The 19,420-nt window shown below is 36.6% G+C and overlaps 1 protein-coding gene and 1 long non-coding RNA gene across 3 annotated transcripts; one reads left to right on the forward strand and one right to left on the reverse strand.

Annotated features, from left to right (window-relative positions):
• Nucleotides 1-333: 333 nt before the first annotated feature.
• On the forward strand, nucleotides 334-8,482 carry LOC122343440 (plexin-C1-like). 2 transcript variants are annotated; one of them, XM_043237906.1, is made up of 15 exons: nucleotides 334-1,374; nucleotides 1,454-1,579; nucleotides 1,853-1,987; nucleotides 3,792-3,892; nucleotides 4,019-4,130; nucleotides 4,218-4,377; nucleotides 5,283-5,394; nucleotides 5,501-5,594; nucleotides 5,762-5,800; nucleotides 5,902-6,035; nucleotides 6,128-6,307; nucleotides 6,852-6,966; nucleotides 7,506-7,685; nucleotides 7,832-7,993; nucleotides 8,159-8,482. In XM_043237906.1, the coding sequence occupies exons 1-15, from the start codon at nucleotides 349-351 to the stop codon at nucleotides 8,294-8,296; spliced, it is 2,814 nt and encodes a 937-aa protein (XP_043093841.1). In that variant the 5' UTR covers nucleotides 334-348; the 3' UTR covers nucleotides 8,297-8,482. The 2 variants fall into 2 exon arrangements, with proteins under 2 accessions (XP_043093841.1, XP_043093842.1); XM_043237907.1 differs by lacking the exons at nucleotides 7,832-7,993; nucleotides 8,159-8,482 and having other exon boundaries at nucleotides 7,630-7,685.
• LOC122343442 lies at nucleotides 5,441-17,173 on the reverse strand. The gene is made up of 3 exons (XR_006250778.1): nucleotides 16,991-17,173; nucleotides 16,767-16,840; nucleotides 5,441-5,571 (listed from the first exon to the last, which is right to left on the reverse strand). It is a non-coding gene; the product is annotated as an uncharacterized LOC122343442 (long non-coding RNA).
• Between the last annotated feature and the right edge of the window lie 2,247 nt (nucleotides 17,174-19,420).

Consider the following 19,420-nt stretch of genomic DNA (forward strand, 5'->3'; position numbering starts at 1 on the left):
GTCATACAGATATGCAGATGTTTTTCTACAGTGTTATATTATCATTATTTTGGCTTTAACTCCTTTAACAGTCTGTTTTTACTGTTTAGTAACCACTGTATTTTACATTGATTTACCAATTTGTATGTTTCCTTATAAAACTCAGAAAACAATGCCCTGTTTACGCATATGAAAATTATGCCTAGGAGGTCAGAAGAACAACATTATTACCCTTAACTCATCTTTCACCTTTCTGGTCAAAAGTCTCATGGGCCCAAAAGAGCCCATGTTACACGTCTCTTTATCTCCTTGCACTGCCTCTTTGCTTATAGAACAGCCACATGCTCAATCATTATTTTAGAAATCAAAATGTCTCTGTTGTTGCTGAAACTCCACCCTCATCTCACAGCGCTACTTCACATCCACCCACTACACCCTTATACTCATCTGAGCGCAGCTGATCTCTGTGACAAGATCTCCAGCAGGCCTATGCAACTGCTCATTAAGATGGGAAGATACTTACTTGGAATACTTGTACTTATGAAATACTGCATTTGCGGTGACGTGGTGAACTTTGATGGAGACATTAAGGACTTTGTAGTCGCTAACAGTAAGTTATTTGTTCTTACTGAACATCGACTGCATCAGATGAGACACGATCTATATGAGGAGAAGAGCAAAGACATCACTGACGTCCCTCAGAATAACAGAGTCAACATTCTGGTGCCTTTTGATGAGAACCGCACCCTGATAACGTGTGGGACTTTTAAAGAGGGACATTGTGAAGTTCTTGATATAAATGACATTACGAACAGTATTTATTATGAAAATGGTGTACCGCTAAAGTCACAACAGAAGAAAATTGTTGCCTTCATAGCCGGTAGATTCCTTTTGGTTGGAAAAAAAGAAGACAACGCAAAAGACAGGTATTCTGTTGTTAGTTTGGTGAACACTTTACAGACTCAATCAGGTGGGATTTTCTCAATATCAGCAGATGGATCAGAGGCCATCATTCAGAGCACAGTGAGAGATGTGGAGTTTGTTGATGGATTTCAGAGAGTTTCTTCCTCAGAATCCTATTTGTTTCTCAACGCAGAGACTGACTCTGGAAGGAAAGTGATTGTCTTGTGGATGAACAGCTCTGAAGTAAAAAAGATAGACATAATCAAATCTCTCCGGTCTTCAACGATACGATGCTGCAGTGATAAAACTCGTCCAGTGCTCGTCGCCTCCACCGTTATTCCCTCAGAGACTGATGTTATTTGGGCAGGTGTGTTCAGTTCACAGGATCAGCAGGATCCGGAGAACAGCGCTCTGGCTCTGTACGACATCAGTAAAGTTCAAGGCACAGTGAAGGGCTTCTGTGCTAATGGTGAAAAACCTTGTGGATCTGAGGTTGGGAATTGCACTCAACACATTTTTTTTCTAAATAAGAAAAAAAGTCGTATTGTTTCTATTGTTGTTTGTGTTTCAGAGTGGCAGTGAACTTCAGCCTCTCTCTGTGGTGTTTAAGTACAGCTCAATGTCAGCAGTGACAGCAATGAGAGCTGGATCCTGGACTGTGCTGTTCATAGGAACCAGTGATGGACAACTCATCAGGGTCTGTTTTTCACTAGTTTCTGAAATGTTTAATTTCTAGTTTAAAAACACTGAGAGTATAAGTACTGCAGGTTGCATTGCATGAAGTACTGTTAACACATTAAGCATCTTAAATGGCCTGACTTTTTTCTGCATGTCCACTTTCGTGAAATCTGTGAATAATATTTACATAATACCCCAGCAATTAACAGCGAAATGAATCAATTGCGGGAATAAAGCACCACAGTCAATGATTTGGCTAAAGTTTGGATAACGCTGCTGTTTATATTTTTAGCTGATGTTGGATGAGAGATTCACGCCAGGCTGTCCAACAGTGCTGTTCAAATCTGATGACGAACGAGCAGTGCTTCCCAGAATGCACTTTGATCCAGTAGATTTCAAACATGTCTACATCGCTCTGAGGAAACAGGTGAGGTTTAAAACTCTACAGTCAATAAAAAATGTCAACACTGAAAACACTTTATTTTACATTTTAAAGTTGAACTTGAGGCACACGCATTCATATTGTAACACTTTACAATAAGGCTCATCAGTTAAAATTAGTTAACAACATTAGTTAACATGAACTAAGAATTAACAATACTTCTACAGCATCTATTGATCTCAGTATCAATAATTTAACTAATGTTTTCTGTCATACCTCCTGAAGAATTAATCATCTAATAGTTAGGGTTCTAGAAAAATAACTATGAAGTAACTACTAATGGATAGTCATACACAGTTACAATGAGTTGTGAGTCATTTTATATATATGTTAGCAATGGTAGTAGTAGTAGTAGTATGAAAACGCAATATTAATAAATGCAATACATTGTATAGAGGTTTTGCCTGTGTAGTGCATTGTTTTGTGAGTTTTGTAAGAATCTTGTGTAATTATCTTGTGATAGGTGCCCCACCACCACTCCGGTGCCTTGTGATAACTTTGTTTTTATATTTTGTATACTGTTTAATTTCTGTATGCAAGACAAGAGCTGAAGGAAAGTGAAAATACAGGTAGCACATTAGTAATTAAATGAAGCATTAAAGAGCAATTCTACAGGACTTATTTTGAACCTGAAACAGCAGGCATATTCTAAAGAGAAAATATTGGTAAGCCCTTAGTAATTAATAAAGAATTATCAGATAATTTCACAGGAATTACTTTGAACGTGAAACGAAATTCTAAAGTGAAAATATAGGGAACCCATTAGTATTTAATAAATAATTATCAATTAATTCTGCATGGCTTATTTTGAATCTGAAATATTTGACCTATCCCCATGTGAAAAGATCGTAGTTAAACCTTCAGGTTTAGGGTTAACACAACACAAAAACTATGCTGAAAATCAAATGTGACTCAACAGCTTTGTGCCAGTGTTCCAGCAAATTCATTCATTAATTAACAAACCAATATCATAAAAATACGTACACTCATGGATGACTATACTTTTGCCAGTGATTTGATGTAATATATATCTTTTTCTTACCCCTGTTTATGCACAATTATAGTAAGAGTCCTTTTGGGTGTACAGCAAACAAAATGCATATTAATAATTGTACCAGTGGATTGTAACAAAGTTGCTACTATAGTACGCCTATTTATAATTTTACTGGAGTAATATTTTATTGTGGTATCTGTACTTTTAATCAAGTACTTAATTTGTGGACCACAACCTGATTATTATAGTGATTATTTGCGTATATCTGTCATTAGTAGTTATTACACAGTTATTATTGTCCCTGAACCTTAACTAGTAGGTAATTCACATTTATTCATAATACATTAGTTATTGTGATCTAACACGATCACAAAATTATATGACATACTGGTTAGATAACACAACTTCCTTAGTTAACAGTAGTGAGTTAATGAATAACTAATTAACTATTAGCTCTTCAGTCATTTCTTATTAGTTCATGGGTAAGTAAGAAACAGTATTCTAAAGTGTTACCAAAATATTTTAACTAAAGTCTAATATATTATAAAAAGTTTATAAATCTGTGTGCTTTTCTCTCTTTCTTTGTTTCTTATGTGAGCACCGTAAGCTGTGCTCTATAACCTAATGATTATAAACTATGTAAAGCTGCTGCAATGTGTTTTAATAAAGCTGCAGAAGGAATTACCGTAATTTTTACTTTTTTTCTGAACACCATAATCAATGCAATGCAAACTCATTAGTGGATTTTTTTTTTTTTTAACAAATTTTTGCTTTCTGCTCACATCTTTGATGTAGTTAAGAAGAGTGTCTATGGTTAAGTGTGCTAAATACAGCAATCTGAGAAAGTGCAGCGCTGCTCCGGATCCTCTCTGCGGCTGGTGTGTGAAAACACAGAGGTCAGATTTATATCTGTTACACTGACAAGAAAAAAAAAACGGTATAATATGCTAGCTACTTTAAAAAATCAATAGCATGTCCAACCTGGCATAACAACTCTGAATGATATATTTCTGCTCGTCTAGATGCTCCACCCAAGACGAATGTTCAAAATCTTCATGGGTGTTCACCCCAAAAGACTCCCTTCAGAAACTGCTGTTTTCTTTTCAGGTTTGGGCAGAGAAATCTTCCGGCAAGGTATTATTATATTAACCTCAAATAAGAACATTGCATTGAAAACGCATTAGCAATTTCTACTGACCAGTCGAGCCCGCTCCTACACAGATTACTCTACATCTTTCCTTGCGTCTGGAGAGCACAGAAAACCCCACCTTCTCATGCACCTTCACCACGGGAAGTGGTAACCTGTGTGGCAAGTCTGATCTGGACGCAGTTTTCCCAAACTGCTACTGTAGTTTTTCTGACCAGCTGCTATCTACTGGAGGTTGGTTCTCCGTCAGAGTTGTGTGCTTTGTATTCAATTTGCACTTGTACCACACTTGCAGCAAGATTTTATTGTCTTCACTCCAGCTGCTTTACTATCCCTGGCCATCTAAATACAATATTTATGATTATAATAGGAGTGCACTGATGCCTGCAGCTGACGTGCATAAAAGCAGCATTTCAACAGGAACAGAGCAGTCTTACATGCCTCTGACACCACAGAGCATATTCAAGCAGACAGCTCAGAGTCTACCGTGGCATTAATATTCAGAGAAACATCATCAGGCCACAATTTCCTGTGTGCAAACTACTAACAACCGCAAATTCTGTAAATAAGCCCTTAAAACGGAAACAGCTGTTCTCAAAATCTATTAGACTCTTGAAGAAACAACGTTTAAGTCACAGATAAGTGAACTTGGTATCTCTGCTGCTCATGGATTGAATATAACGGGAAGGACATTAGCTCGGGTGACTGCTAAATACACAACTCATAATTAATGATGACATTGAGTTTTTTCCTCTAATTTCCCACTCTCACGCGGGAACGAGTAACACCGTGTCAGTCTGCATGTTGTAGGGAGGAAATGATTTGATCAATTCTGTAAAAGCAGTACATATCTGCATATCTTGGTGTCCTTTCCTTTCGCTGTCAGCAACCATAACCAATGGTAGTGAACGATAAAGTTTCTCATACTTTGAGAACCTTTTTTTTCCAGTGAATCTCCTAAAAAGACACGAGCAAAATTAATTAAATAAGCGTGACGCAACATAAGCTACTTTGGATGTAAACTGCATGCAATATCAGTGTGACAAGTCCAGATCAGCCTGGTTTATTCTGTATCTATATTCACTTTTTATTCTATTTTTAAAATGTTGATTCTCATTACTTTTTGATAATCCATTCAGGTTTAAAGATCTCAGCTGAAGTGGCTGTTGGGGGTCAGAAAATCACAGAGAAGCTGGTGCTGAAAAACTGCCTGGATATCAAAGATAATTTGCCAAGTGCTTCTTATATACAGTAAGAAACGCTGAGCATAGAAGAGTTTTTTTTTTTAAGTCCATGTTCTGGTTTAACACATTTCAGGTCAGTATTGGAGTCACAATGTAACATTTAATATATGCAGGTGTGTTCAGTGTGTCTCATCTGGGTGTCACTGGTCCTCTTCCTCTCAGCGTTGTGATTGGACACACGGACCTGGAGCACAGTTAAACATACAGGTGAGACGATGTGTAACCCAAAATCCACTTATTCAGTATGTGTACTGGGAAAAAGCATAACCTTCATGAAGATTCAAGATGTTTAATTTATTGTTGATATCTAAAATATCATTGCACTGCCTGAAGAAAACTTATGAAGTAAACAACCACTCTTCTCATCTCTTTAGGATTCGTGTAATAATGTGCTCTATGAGATGAAATATGAAGTAAGTGGCATGTGGATTTAGTTTTTATGAGGACCAAAGTCATGCTAAATATCCTTTTGAATACTTTTTTGCTTACATATCCACCCTTTGGTGTTTTGTAGGAACCAGAGATTTTCTCCCTGGAGCCCAACAAGGTTTCTTTCCATGGCAGAAACAATGTTTCACTAAAAGGAAGATATCTGGGATCTGTTACTAAAATCCGTATTCAAGGGGATCTAGAGTGCATTCCTAAAGAGTGAGACGTGTGTTAGTTTAGTGGTATATACTGTATATGAATGTGTGTAGATTCAGATAAATGTATATCTGTACATGAATGTTTCTCTTCAGATCTCCGGTGTTTGATCGCTCCAGTGATACTTTAAGGTTCCACATTCCTCCCAGCGGAACTAAAGGAACAGTGAAAGTGTGTGTTGTTACTCCTGACGACCGTTGTCATGGTAACAGCATCATCACTTACACTTCTCAGCCCAGCTGCACTGGAATACAGCCCCCGGTCACCTGGAGGAGGTCAGACAGCTTCCACACGCATTTGCTTCTCTATCATTATTGGGAATTTTTTAATGATTCATCATTTAGTATTTTACACACACACATATATATATATATACACATATATACACATATATATACACATATATATACATATATATACACATATATATATATACACACATATACACATATACACATATATACACATATACACATATATACACATATATATACACACACATACACATATATACATATATCTACACACACACATACACACATATATACACACACACATACACACACATATATATATATATATATATATATATATATATATATATATATATATATATATATATATATATATATATATATATATATATATATATATATATATATACATATATACATATATATATATATATATATATATATATATATATATACATATATATATATATACATATATATATATATATATACATATATACACATATATATATACACATATATATACACATATATATATATACACATATATATATCTGTCTTACAGTGGTGGAAGAAAGATTCACATTATGGGAAGCAATCTGGAATTTGTGGAATCACTTACTTTCAATTCCAGTTATGCACAGTATTACTTTGAAACAAACTACAATGCAAGCTCGGGGGTAAGACGTTTGTTTATTACTCCTGCATTAGGCTCAAAATTAGCATTACCTGAAAAAGGATCTACAGCATTGCATTATAAATGTGTTTTATTCAACAGCCTGAATATAGAGCCTCATTGACATCCCTTTATTTCTGGGTCTGAACAATGTAATGCTTTGAAAATGAAAATTTATTAAGAACTAGATTCTAAAATCATATTTACATTCATATTTTACCTATGAAAATAAGATACATTTCTAGTTTCAACATTATTTGTTCTTCAAGCATTCCTCTTTAAAGACAATTAAATGAAAACAAAGTGATCCACTTTTGGTATTTGGCTACTGAAAATGTGTACAATTAAGTTTGTTAAAACCCAATATCTAAAAGGGCATTAATACATCTTTAATACTTGAGTTACAGGCATAAGTTATAGAAAATATTAGCAAAATAAAACATTTGAGTTGACATGGAAAGACCCTATTTATTTTATTCACAGCTTGCATGTAGCTTTACTCTTTACATGTCAATAATATTAGTTGTATTTTCTCTTTCTCAGGACATGTGGTTTTACTCCCCTGATTACTATTATTATCATTGTTATGATGGTTTTACTTTAAGTTTAATTGTTGGGAACACCACTGTGGACTGTGTGGGTGATTTGTCCTTCATGTTTGATCCAGAATTTACTGGATTCACCACCTTACAGGTGGCCGATGATCTGCAGGTGAACATTAAGGTAAGTTTAACATCAGCATACAGTCTGCATGTCGTGGCATGCGTCGGTATTAAAAAAAACTTTCAGTAAACATTGTTGTGAGCAGAAAGGGTTTCTGCACATGAAACTCACAATCTTTAAACCATCCTGCAACATCCGTTTCTCAGAAAAAGACAGATGAGCTGAATTTGAGTATGACCGAGGTGACTGTGACGGGTCTACAGGGAGATCAGCAGTATCAGTGTGTTCTGGATAGGATTGAGTCCAATGCTGTTATCTGTAAGATTAAAGGAGAATCAGGAGCCGTCCCAACACTGGACTCACTCACTGTGAGTCTGTTCTTCTGATATTTTCTTACAAATGGTAAATGTAATGCTGTCTCTCAATACGTCATGGGCGAGCGAATCTCTATATGTTTAAGTTTATTATAAATCTTTGTCTACTTCATTAGATATTTTACGAGCAGGACGTTTCTTCATTCATTGTCATTTCAGATCCGTGTTGGGGATTATAACACTTTCCAAAGTCAAGAAAGACCAGCGTTTTTGCTTTTTTTTGCCTTGGCATTTTCTTTCATATTCTTATTGTTTTTTCTTATCTTTTGCATTTTATTATTTATTTTTCGGGTTTAACGTAATATCTTATCTGTTCTCCAGACAGCAGGTGGCGCAATATACTTACATATTCTGTAATATGCTGCAAAAACATAGCCGTTCAAAGTTCTTACAGAGATATAGTCTGGTAGTTATCACTGTATTACAATTATTTTTGCATTAGAAGGCTTTTGATCTCATTGTTCTCTTATTAACCTAATGTTTGATGTTATCTGTACACTGTAAAAAAGTATAATGAAATTTAAAAAAATCAATTTCAAAGGCCTATTCAGATTATTATTTAAATCAGCTATTAACCCTTTCAAGCACATCATTTCATTTAAACATTACTGGCATTAAATGGAACTAATATAAACATACTCTATACCTAAATATATAATTATACAGCTCACTTAACATACAATTATTGGTACATCTTCATTTCATGTAAGGCTGTGTGCAAAAATAGAGCAGAAAAACTACATCTACACCAAAAGCTTGTGCAACAATCAAACAGCGAATAATTATTTCACAAAATGGAAATATTCCTTCTAAAATGGTGACAAACGAAAACAAAATGAGAGTCGGGAGGAAGAAGAACACCAAAACCCAACGCCTGCTTTGACTATAACTATGGCACATGATTCATTTGAAGTTAGACATAGTTTCTCTATTATTCTGCTCATTAAGTCCCTGCAAATTACCTTTGAAGAGAAGAACTGCTTCAAAGAGCTCAATTGACCATAATTATTGTAGCAGAGAAGCATCACTAGTGCACTGATGATAGAGCTCGCAAGTACACAAAGATACACACTCATGCAATTACAGCTCATGCTTTGAGACACAATCCATCAGACAGTGATAAAAATAAAGGTACGGAGAGACTGTTATCACTATAGCAACAAGACGAGCCGCATTCCTGAGTTCTTCACTTGTGGAAGGATCAATAGCACATTATCCACTCCTTCTACGTTCCAGGAAACCTGAAGCATTTTCCAGAACCACTTCTTAATTACGTATTTTTACACAGAGCATTTTTATTTCACCCTTAGTTTATATTACAAGTCTTGTTCATAAAAGAAAGCTATTATGCTCACCAAGGCTGCATTTATTTGATTAAAATCAAATAATTTATTCTAATTTAGGTTTAATTTATTCATGTGATGGCCTTTTCAGCATCATATCTCCAGTCTTCAGTGTCACATGATCCTTCAGACATCTAATATGCTGATTTGGTGCGCCGTTATTACTAATGATAATTGGTGCTCAATTATTAATAATGGTTCTTATTTTTACCATCGTTGAAAGGTCTTTAATATTTATGTTCTTGCGCTTTAATACTTTTGTGCAAATTTTCTTTCAGAAATCTTTGAAGAATTAAAGGTTCAATAAACACATTTTTTTAATTGAAATCTTCTACAGCATTATACAAGTTGTTATATTTTTTTAACGTTTTTACCGTCATATTTGAAATTATGCTTACTTTAAAAGCATTAATGTTCTTTCTTTCTTTCTTTCTTCCTTTCTTCCCTTCCTTCTTCATTTAAAATCTTACTTGCCCCAACTTTTTAATGGTCTTTAAAAATATATATTAAGCAGCACATCCATGTCACACGTTTCTAATAATTTTTACTCTGCGCCTTTTAAAATGATTTCTCAAAAATCATGTGACACGATCAAGTCTGAATCGATGGCTGCTGAAAAAAAATTTTCGTAGCAGGAAATTTAAAACATGTTTAAATATGTTCAAACAGAAAACATTAGAGACTTCTTTCAAAAACATTTTTCAAAACTAAATACTTTTATAAATAATAAATAAAGACTTTTTAGGGGTATATATATGTGTGTGTGTGTGTGTGAGTGTGGTAGTACATGATTTTACTGATTCAGCCTTCACATCAGCAAAAGCAACGCATCAGTTGGCAAGCCCTTCAAGGAACTCCAGCATCATTCACAGAAAAATCACTGCGCTCGCACACACATGAACACTCCCCTCGTTCACAGCAGAGAAAGAAGCAGTCCCGAACTCTCAGAAATTAACCCCGCTGAAGCTTTTGGGAAAAGGGCATCTGCTTCCAATAAGCCCTGGTTAATACTTGTTATCTGCACATTCAGGGGTATGTGGAGATTTCTCAGAATCTCCTCACAGACACAGCACCGCAGGCTGTCACCGTGTCCCTCCAGAGACCCCAAGAGATTTATGTGCAGGAATAAATAGAAATACAGAAATATTTATGAAACTGAAAAATAATGAGCGTGAATATTGCCTTATTTTTTTTTTTTTTTTTTTGCCTATTCTAACTAATTGTCATATTGTCACCGTTTAGCATTTTTATTTGTTTATTATTTTGCAAATGCATTAGGCTCTTTTCCACACAATGCAGGTGATCTCTGCTGGGACATTTGGTCCCCATGAGCAAAACCCGACGCAAACACACATCTTACTCATCAGTTCACGTCTTCTTTTTGTGTGTGCGTGCATGTGCGTGTGTGTGTGTGTGTGTGTGTGTGTGTGTGTGTGTGAGAGAAAGAAGGGTCATAAAACCCAACAACCTAAACTGTTCACACAGGTGGCCTATTCACCCTCTGGCTAAAATGACAGGTGACAGCTCTGTGCAAAGGTATTCTGTAAAACTCTTTATAATGCCCTCGAACAAACATTCTTGGAATTAAATGCTTTATTAGATTTCTAAAAATTTCCACTAAATTTCAACTGAACGATATGCTGTGCTTCTGTTGAGTTCAGTTCCAATGTTTAAAGTCAATTGTCACTGCCTGACTAAATACAAGTGCCAAAAGCATGCAAAGACAGTAATCAGAGAGAGACTAAACTGCAAGGCAAACAAACCGGCTTCCCCAACACTCATTTAGACTCAATAAATCTCATGTGACGAGGTGAGCTGAAGCGAAAGACTGAAAGAGAGTAAGAAACAGATAGAAAGAGACAGTGGATCAGTTAAAGCACTGACAAAAAATTTTTGACAGATCAACAGAAGTGTATAAAATGCTACATACACAAAAAACAAAAAATAAAATAAATAAAAAAAAAAAAAAAAAAAAATATATATATATATATATATTTTTGTGTATGCTTATATAACATAAAAAGTATAACATGTCATGAATGAGGAAAAACTGATGCTTTATTTAATTATCCATTTGCTTATTATTATTATTATTATTATTATTATTATTATAATATCACGTCCAGAAAATGTACATATATATTTTTTTTTTAAGTAAAATCAGTTTAGGTACACAACCATTAAAATTAAGAAATTATTTTAATCCATTGCTATCTAATTGTTGCCATTTATTGCAATTTGTTGATGAAAGATGAGAGATCTTTTCACTTGATGATTGAAGCTGACTTTCTCATTCAAGCATTATCTGTATTCAAGTATCATGTGCAATGTCTTAGGACAATGTTAACAAAATGATAATAATACAGATAATAATACAATGATACCATTATAGGTGCATTAGTGCTGTCCCTGAGTCAGCAAGCATTCTGACAGAGAGAGAGAGACAGAGAGAGAGAGAGAGAGAGAGAGAGAGAGAGAGAGAGAGAGAGAGAGAGAGAGAGAGAGAGAGAGAGAGAGAGAGAGAGAGATAGAAAGAGAGAGAGAGAGAGAGAGAGACAGAGAGAGAGAGAGAGAGAGAGAGAGAGAGAGAGAGAGAGAGAGATAGAGAGAGAGAGAGAGAGAGAGAGAGAGAGAGAGAGAGAGAGAGAGAGAGAGAGAGAGATAGAGAGAGAGAGAGAGAGAGAGACAGAGAGAGAGAGTATGCATCAGAAGGGGAGGAGCTGCTGATGGGTGATCCTACTTGTCTGGCGTTCTGCCACTTCATTCTAATCACCACTTCCTAGAAATCCATTTCCTGGTGTGAGGAATTCTGGGAAGCCTGCTGTACTGTAGGTAATCCCAGAGAAATTCCTCTCATCTCTCATCTCCTTAGACCATGAAAGGAGACACTCTCCTGCCCTCACTCAGTGTGCACATCAAGGTTATGTGTTTGTGAGTGAGTGAGTGAGTGTGTGTGTGTGTGTGTGTGTGTGTGTGTGTGTGTGTGTGTGTGTGTGTGTGTGAGAGAGAGAGAGAGTGCTACCAGGAAGGCAGATGCCCTTCTGGGAACACATCTTTTGTTGCTGGTCGCCAGAAAAGTGTTTCAGGAGGGAAGAGAGAAATGGCAGAGAAATTTTTATTCATTATGCTCCATCTACATGGTTCCAATTGAGCACAATGACGCCGAGAGAAAGAGAACAAGAAAAAGAAAAATGAGAAAGAGAAAAGCCAAATCTAGCCGCATGGCAGCCAAACCCATTAGTGTGATGGAAACTGAAACGGGTAGATTTAAAGAAACAGTTCACCTTAAATTCTCTGCGGGTTTTTTCCAACAGAGCACAACGTGAGAAATTTTGAATAATGTGCTAGCTGCTCTTTTTCACGTCAGTGAATGGGGACCGTAGCTTTAAAGCTTCAAAAAGGAGGCAAAAGTACTCAAAATGTATCGTAAAAATGAGCTGGTTTCTAAGCGTAATATCAAAAACAGAAAATTTCACAGGAGTTTAAGCTGATTTTGCAAATCAAATTAGTGGATTAGTTAAAAAGATTTGACTGAAAATTTGACTTATTCACAAATTAGACATCGCTGCTTCGCTGATGAACATTGCCAAAGCTAACATAACTTTCAGAATGTTTTATAGCGCTTTTCAATCCATTTCTTTTTCATTTTGAATAATGTGTTCACCACCCTTTTTCATTCAGTTACAGTACACAGAGACCGAAGTCATGTGGTCTAATTTTTTGTGAATCACATATCTATCGATTATTTTAAAATGCTTAAGTTAAAAAGAATGATTTGTTCACAAACTGCCATTCTTCCATGAATATTTTCAGTGAATAATGGCCCAAAGATATTGCATTGACTATTTTAATAATGCTTTTATGATGCCTTTGTGGCCTTTCTGAAGCTGGAAACCCCATTCATTGTAATTGCATGAAAAAAAAAATCAAATGGTATTCCTCTAAATGCTTTTTCCCCCATAGAAAGTAGTTAGAGTTTTGGATGACATGAGGTTGAGTAATTGATGACAGAATGTTGATTTTAGTAGGAACTATGTCTTTAAGAAGTGAGTGAGTGAGATAGTAACGCTGGTTAAGCTATAAGGAGATGTGTTGAAGGTGTTATGTAAGCCTGTCTGCTCACACTCCGACCTCAACTCCGTCGTCGCCCCTTCACACGCTCACTTTCTGCTCCTTTAGTTAAAAATAGCAGCTAAAGGTTAACCGGCGTGCATTATCATCGAGCCCGGTGCTGACCCGCCGGTCTGCAAAATCAATGCAGCGCCGTTGCCTTCAGCTCATACGCCCCGGAGCCGCGTGGATCTGCTCGCGTCGGCATAAACGCGTGGCTCAGGCCAAGCTCGCTGAAATCTGTTTCTGGACATATGGTGCTTTATTATCAGCTTGTGTTTGCGTGTGTGTTGCATGTCTGAACACATGCAGGGAACACAGTGTACAGTTGTGCTGCGCTTAGTGCACCGAGATCAAGGAAAATCTAATAAACATGCGCCAATCGCAGAACACACAAACAGACAGGCCGCTTTAGAGCTGCTTTAAAAATCTAGTTTCTGCTAGACAGCGCTGAAAATAAACTGTGATAATGCATATGATCTAGCTATCTCGTGCATTTATTTTACGGCATCAATTAACTCCTACATTTTTTGAACAGCAATAATTGTCTTTTACATCCTGTCTGGTTTTATTACAGCTGTATTAGTTACTGTTTTCTTGTAACTTTACCAAAAAATGGTCAACAATGGCCAGACTCAACATTTTCTTGGATAGATATTTTTGTCAAGTCACTTTAATTCAGCATGCCATATCTGCGCAGCGAGATCGGCAAGATTGAAGCTGCTGTAAAACATGATTTACTGTGTTGGATCACAGCATCCGAACAGCCATAATTGTAGGCCACGCTATAGACGAACAAAGAAAGGGGCAGGATATGGAGAGACACCTCTCAGCTATGTCATTTGGGGGCAAGTTAGTGGCCAAACACACACACACACACACACACACACACACACACACACACACACAATAACCAGAGATGTTGTGGCTTTGGGACACAGTCTCACGGGAATACACACCGTTCCCTACACGCAAACCAGCCAGAGCTCTCGGCGGCCACATTGACCCCCAGCGTAAAAGCTAAGTGTCTCTCTCGCACAAACACACACGCAGAGGATGTGAACGTCGAGACCCCACCCGCTTATTACTGCGCAAGCAAAAACAACCACAGCTTAAGAATAACAGGACGTGAATCGAAGGGAGGAATCAGAATCTGTGAACACGACTGTAAGGAAACAAGGGAGGTTCCACCGTCTGGACCAACACGGAAAAAAAAAAATACATTTATTTAATTTAAAATATTTGCAAAAAAAAAAAAAAAAAAGTAAACCTACAGAACGAGGGGAACATTGCTATGCATGAAATATAATTTAAAATGAAGCATTTTTGCTGTACATTTATACATCCGTTTATATTACAATTTGTTTTTAATTGCAAATGTCATGTTTTCTTGGACGTTAAGTGCTAATTTAAGCCTTGTGATTATTATACTTTATCCCAATCTTTTATAGCTTTGTTCTTGTGTGCGATTTAATCAAGCCATCGTCTGTGTGAATTTCAAATGTTTGATGTATCTGAAACATATTTATAGATGCAAACGCACAAAAAGAAATGACATTTTTACACCCACACAAAGGCCGTGGCCATCTCAGTTCACAGAAAAATGATACAAAAAAAAAAAGCTCACGGTGCGATGAGATGATGGTTAACGTGCATAGTTTAGCAATGCATCTATTGTATATAAGTAACACGATATGCATTTCCGAGAAACGCCTCTGTCATGTTATAGGGTCAAAACAATGCCTACAACGCTCACAGCTTATGCGCAAATCTCAAGAGGATTATTTTCGTTGTTTAACGTGCCACACATGGCATACCAGCTGATTGCATAATACATTACAATCCCTGTGATTGTTTATCACTATTTAGCATATAGCGTATACTGTACTGTATGTTAGGGAAGCCCTGACTTGTTGTACATTGGCGCGCTTTATTCATGTTTTAGCTCAGCCTAAATATTTTTTTCACAAAATAAAAATCACAACTAAAACAAATGACCCTTGTGACTCAATCCGGTCGCAATATTGCCGACAGACGCACATACCTCCGCTCTCTCTCCACATCTTCCAATCAGGTTTCCTTATATTACCGCACAGTCTAACGCAGACACAAAATACCAGAGCTTTGTGTGTCAGTGAAACCGACATCTGTGCAAACACTGTGTGGCCTGAAACGCTACACTGCTGAATACAGGGGTGAGCTCATTTCCACGGCAATGCACAGAGTCAGATGACTGGGGAACGGCGGTCTAGAACTTAAGCTCAGACGCAACTCTTTGTTCTTGCATTCATTCACTGCAGCTGTTCGTCTAGCTGTAAGGCTGTACGATGTAATAGAGGAGAATAATGCTGGACAAGCTGTGTCTGATCTCACCGGCAGCCAGAAAGATTACAAGTAGCAGTGACGTAACTGCTGTTGTTCTGTCCATTAAAAATATTTGATATACCATATATATATATATATATATATATATATATATATATATATATATATATATATATATATATATATATATATATATATATATATATATATATATATCATCTATCAAAGTACATACATACGTACAGAACTGACTTTTTATGCTTAGGTAAAACGGGGGAGGATGCCCTTAGAAACAATGTGGATTTACTTTTAAATTGTAATAGACATATGTTTAGCATGTGCATGAGGATTAAGCATCAGCCAGTTGTTTACTCAGTCGTTTAGTTTTTTATAGCACCAAATGTAAAATATTAAAAAAGGGGTAAGATGGCGCCCGCCTGGAGTAAGAAGCCCATCCGGATAAACTTTCACAGAACGTATGAATTACTTTTGATATGCCTTACTTGTAACTTGCATTTACATTTTTATGTTAACAATTTAATTTATTTAATAACTGACGGCAAAGCAGAAACCCAGTAAAAGAGATAAAATTATTCTATGACTTACAGGCACGTTTACATGTTTTAATTGAAGATATGTCCTAATAGCAACATGCAAATCTATAACTAGGTTCTAATGAAAGGGAAGACGTATGAAACGTGCAAGTATTTTAAGGAAGTAACAGATTAATTGCATGACCCATTAATTGCAATAAATATTACACACATATTCAACAAAATAGTGTCAAATATCACAATTTTCCAGAGATGCTAAATTACATCAACTAACCAAAATACAATAGGCCACTTGTTCATATTAAGGTGAAACGATGCAAACCAAAATGGCGTTATTCATGTGTTCAGATACATGTGTTGAGATTTTGTGCCATGTAAGTTTTTACTTGATTTTTTCAGGACTTAAAACCGTGTTTTGTTTTGTTTTTGCCAAACCTGTGCTATGGAAATCTTCTGCTGTATCTGCCCCGTCGGTCTCGTAGCAAAATACTGCACTTTAAAGCCGCTGTCTGTTGATTAAGATGTGTTATGGACGTCAATTATATTCACTTTAGTAGCCGACACTAGCCTATATGCTAAATGCTATAATGCATTTTCGCACGTGACGGAGAAATTAAAAGCTACATGGTTTAGTAGTGTTTGAATGATGTAGTCTATACCTGTTTGCCGTTGAACTAGCATCACAGCTGTTTTTCCACCCAATTAATCGACTGAATTTGTCTAAATCATCAAGTCACTCCGCGTTCACAAAAAGACGCACGCGAGCACAGCTCTCTCGCGCCTTTTCAAAAATCACCAACATTGGTCAATGCAAAATATAAAAATGCGCAATCTTACGAAACTTATTAAATCAAGTAGCATGTGCAGGCTCTAGGCAGTGGTACGAAAAGCGCGATATGGATTAGCATTGAACATTTTATGTAGCTAAGCTGGCACGCTTTCTAGCCACGTTTATCACACATTATTTATGGCTCGGGTGATTAGCGTTCAGCTGCTCCAAAGATGGTGCATTTCACGTGCTCCTGAACACCATCCACTAAGACCAATCGGGAATTAAGCTTTCTCCAGGTAGCATGATTATGAAAACCTGGAAATGGCAAGGTGATTGGGACCCATAATATCTTTAAACAAGTTGGGCATATCTGAAAAATAAACATCAGCTAATCTGAACATTTTGCATTAAACCTGGTAGAAGAGTCTGATGCTTTTCTCATGTTGTGGGAACACAGCGTTAATCCAAGAGATAAGACTTCTTCAGAAGGTCACTTGAGGATGCTATAGACGGCGATCCAGACAACAGAAGAGAGACTGTGACCTTTATCACTCATCTTTATGCTTCATTCATGAATAGACCATTAAGCCATACAAACACAGGATCAGGAAATGATAAGAAAGGTATTCGGATTTGAAGGTGTGGGGCTGTGATGGTTTGCTCTGATAAAGTCTCCCCTGTGCATTTACTGTATTGACTATAGAAGGATGATGCACGGGTGTAAATGTTTTTCCTGGCCTCTTAATTTCGCTATTATCTCACATATAATTTATTGCTGAAGTCTCTGACCTCCGGCGGCTTCACTAGGAAGTGCTTTCCTTTACGTACAACCTTCAGCACTTCCACATATTGAATTTCAAACATTCAAGTCAAGGGCTTTGTGAATGACTAAATACTGCTCTCTAGAACCTGCGAAAAGAGCAGTGTTTTTACCTTGTGTTGATGTATTTTCTATTGAAACAAGACATTTGGGTCAGGTATAGAAGCTCCTTTTTTAAGTAGTCTATAGCCTTTAGTTTACATCACAGATACCAACCGTGGTTCACCATGATTGTGAACCCTCAGAAGCAACTGGTATTAAGGAGATGGATGTTGTAATTCTGAAGTGTATTTGATTGGTCAAAAGTTTATGCACCATCATCAATTCTTATTTGTGCCAAAAGAGAAAATGCATTGCAGGTAAAAGTCAATTTGGTCAGGTTTTAAGTGTATAACATACTCCTTGTAGCCCGCTTTCAGCTCACAGTAAATTAATAAGCTCTTTCAAAACACATAAAACGCATTTGCAAATTGTTCATGTAATTTAAGTGTAATTGTAATTTCAGCGTCTCTTCATTAAAGACATCGTCAAATTAAGTTGTTAAGATTATAAGTATATATGCATACTTTAACATTGTTATATAATGTCACAAATATGCATTCGCTTCACAAAATTACTTACAACTCAATTGTAACTTTTATGACTTCTGTCACTATTGATATCTTTACAAGTAATCTTTATAAAGCGGCTGCATATCTTGTACTTCAAACTCTAGCTTTATATCTCAAAAGTGTGACTTTTCACTACGTCTATATACAGGCTTTATTCCAACTTTATCTCACAATGTTTTATTATCCTAAGGCCTTCCTGTAGCTCAAGGTCACGGGTCCGACTCCCAGGGAAAGCAAAAAACTGATTAAAAAAAATAAATGTGTATGCAGCGAAAGTTGTTTTGGATAAAAGCATCTTCGAAATGCATAAATGTAAACAGCAATAGACTTCCTTAAAGCATATATATATATATATATATATATATATACCTCAAGGCTAACTAACATGCACTAGACTTTTCATTCACTGCTTTCATTCTGAGGGATTTTACATTCAACATTTTCTTTCATGAAGCTACTACCTTGATTAACACACGCATCTCGCTCCAGCAGGTAAGGAAAACATCAGCGACTGGTAATTACATCTAATTATCGCTCGTGTCGCAAAATGAGTTAAACTCATAACTCGGCAACAAGAAATAAAAAATAAAACATTCCCGCCTCAGTCTTCCTATCCAGACATCCATTTGCAGAAACCAAAACAGGAACATATATACGCAGACCAACCCATCAAGAGCCCACAGGGTATAGAATGCCACACCATCCAAAACCGGTTTCCACAGCAACCTGAGCCGAAAAGCCCGCCGCAGCATTTACAGCAACCCTCAAGTATATATTTCCTCCAGAGTTCAGGGAAGGCGGGTGACCGCCTCTATAATTCAATGGAGTAAGACATATCGCCCGCCGAAGAGCTGCTTTAACGCTTTGCCTTCGGCCACCTTTAAAT

Source organism: Puntigrus tetrazona, chromosome 4 (assembly GCF_018831695.1).
Source record: "Puntigrus tetrazona isolate hp1 chromosome 4, ASM1883169v1, whole genome shotgun sequence".
Taxonomy (NCBI): Eukaryota; Metazoa; Chordata; class Actinopteri; order Cypriniformes; family Cyprinidae; genus Puntigrus; species Puntigrus tetrazona.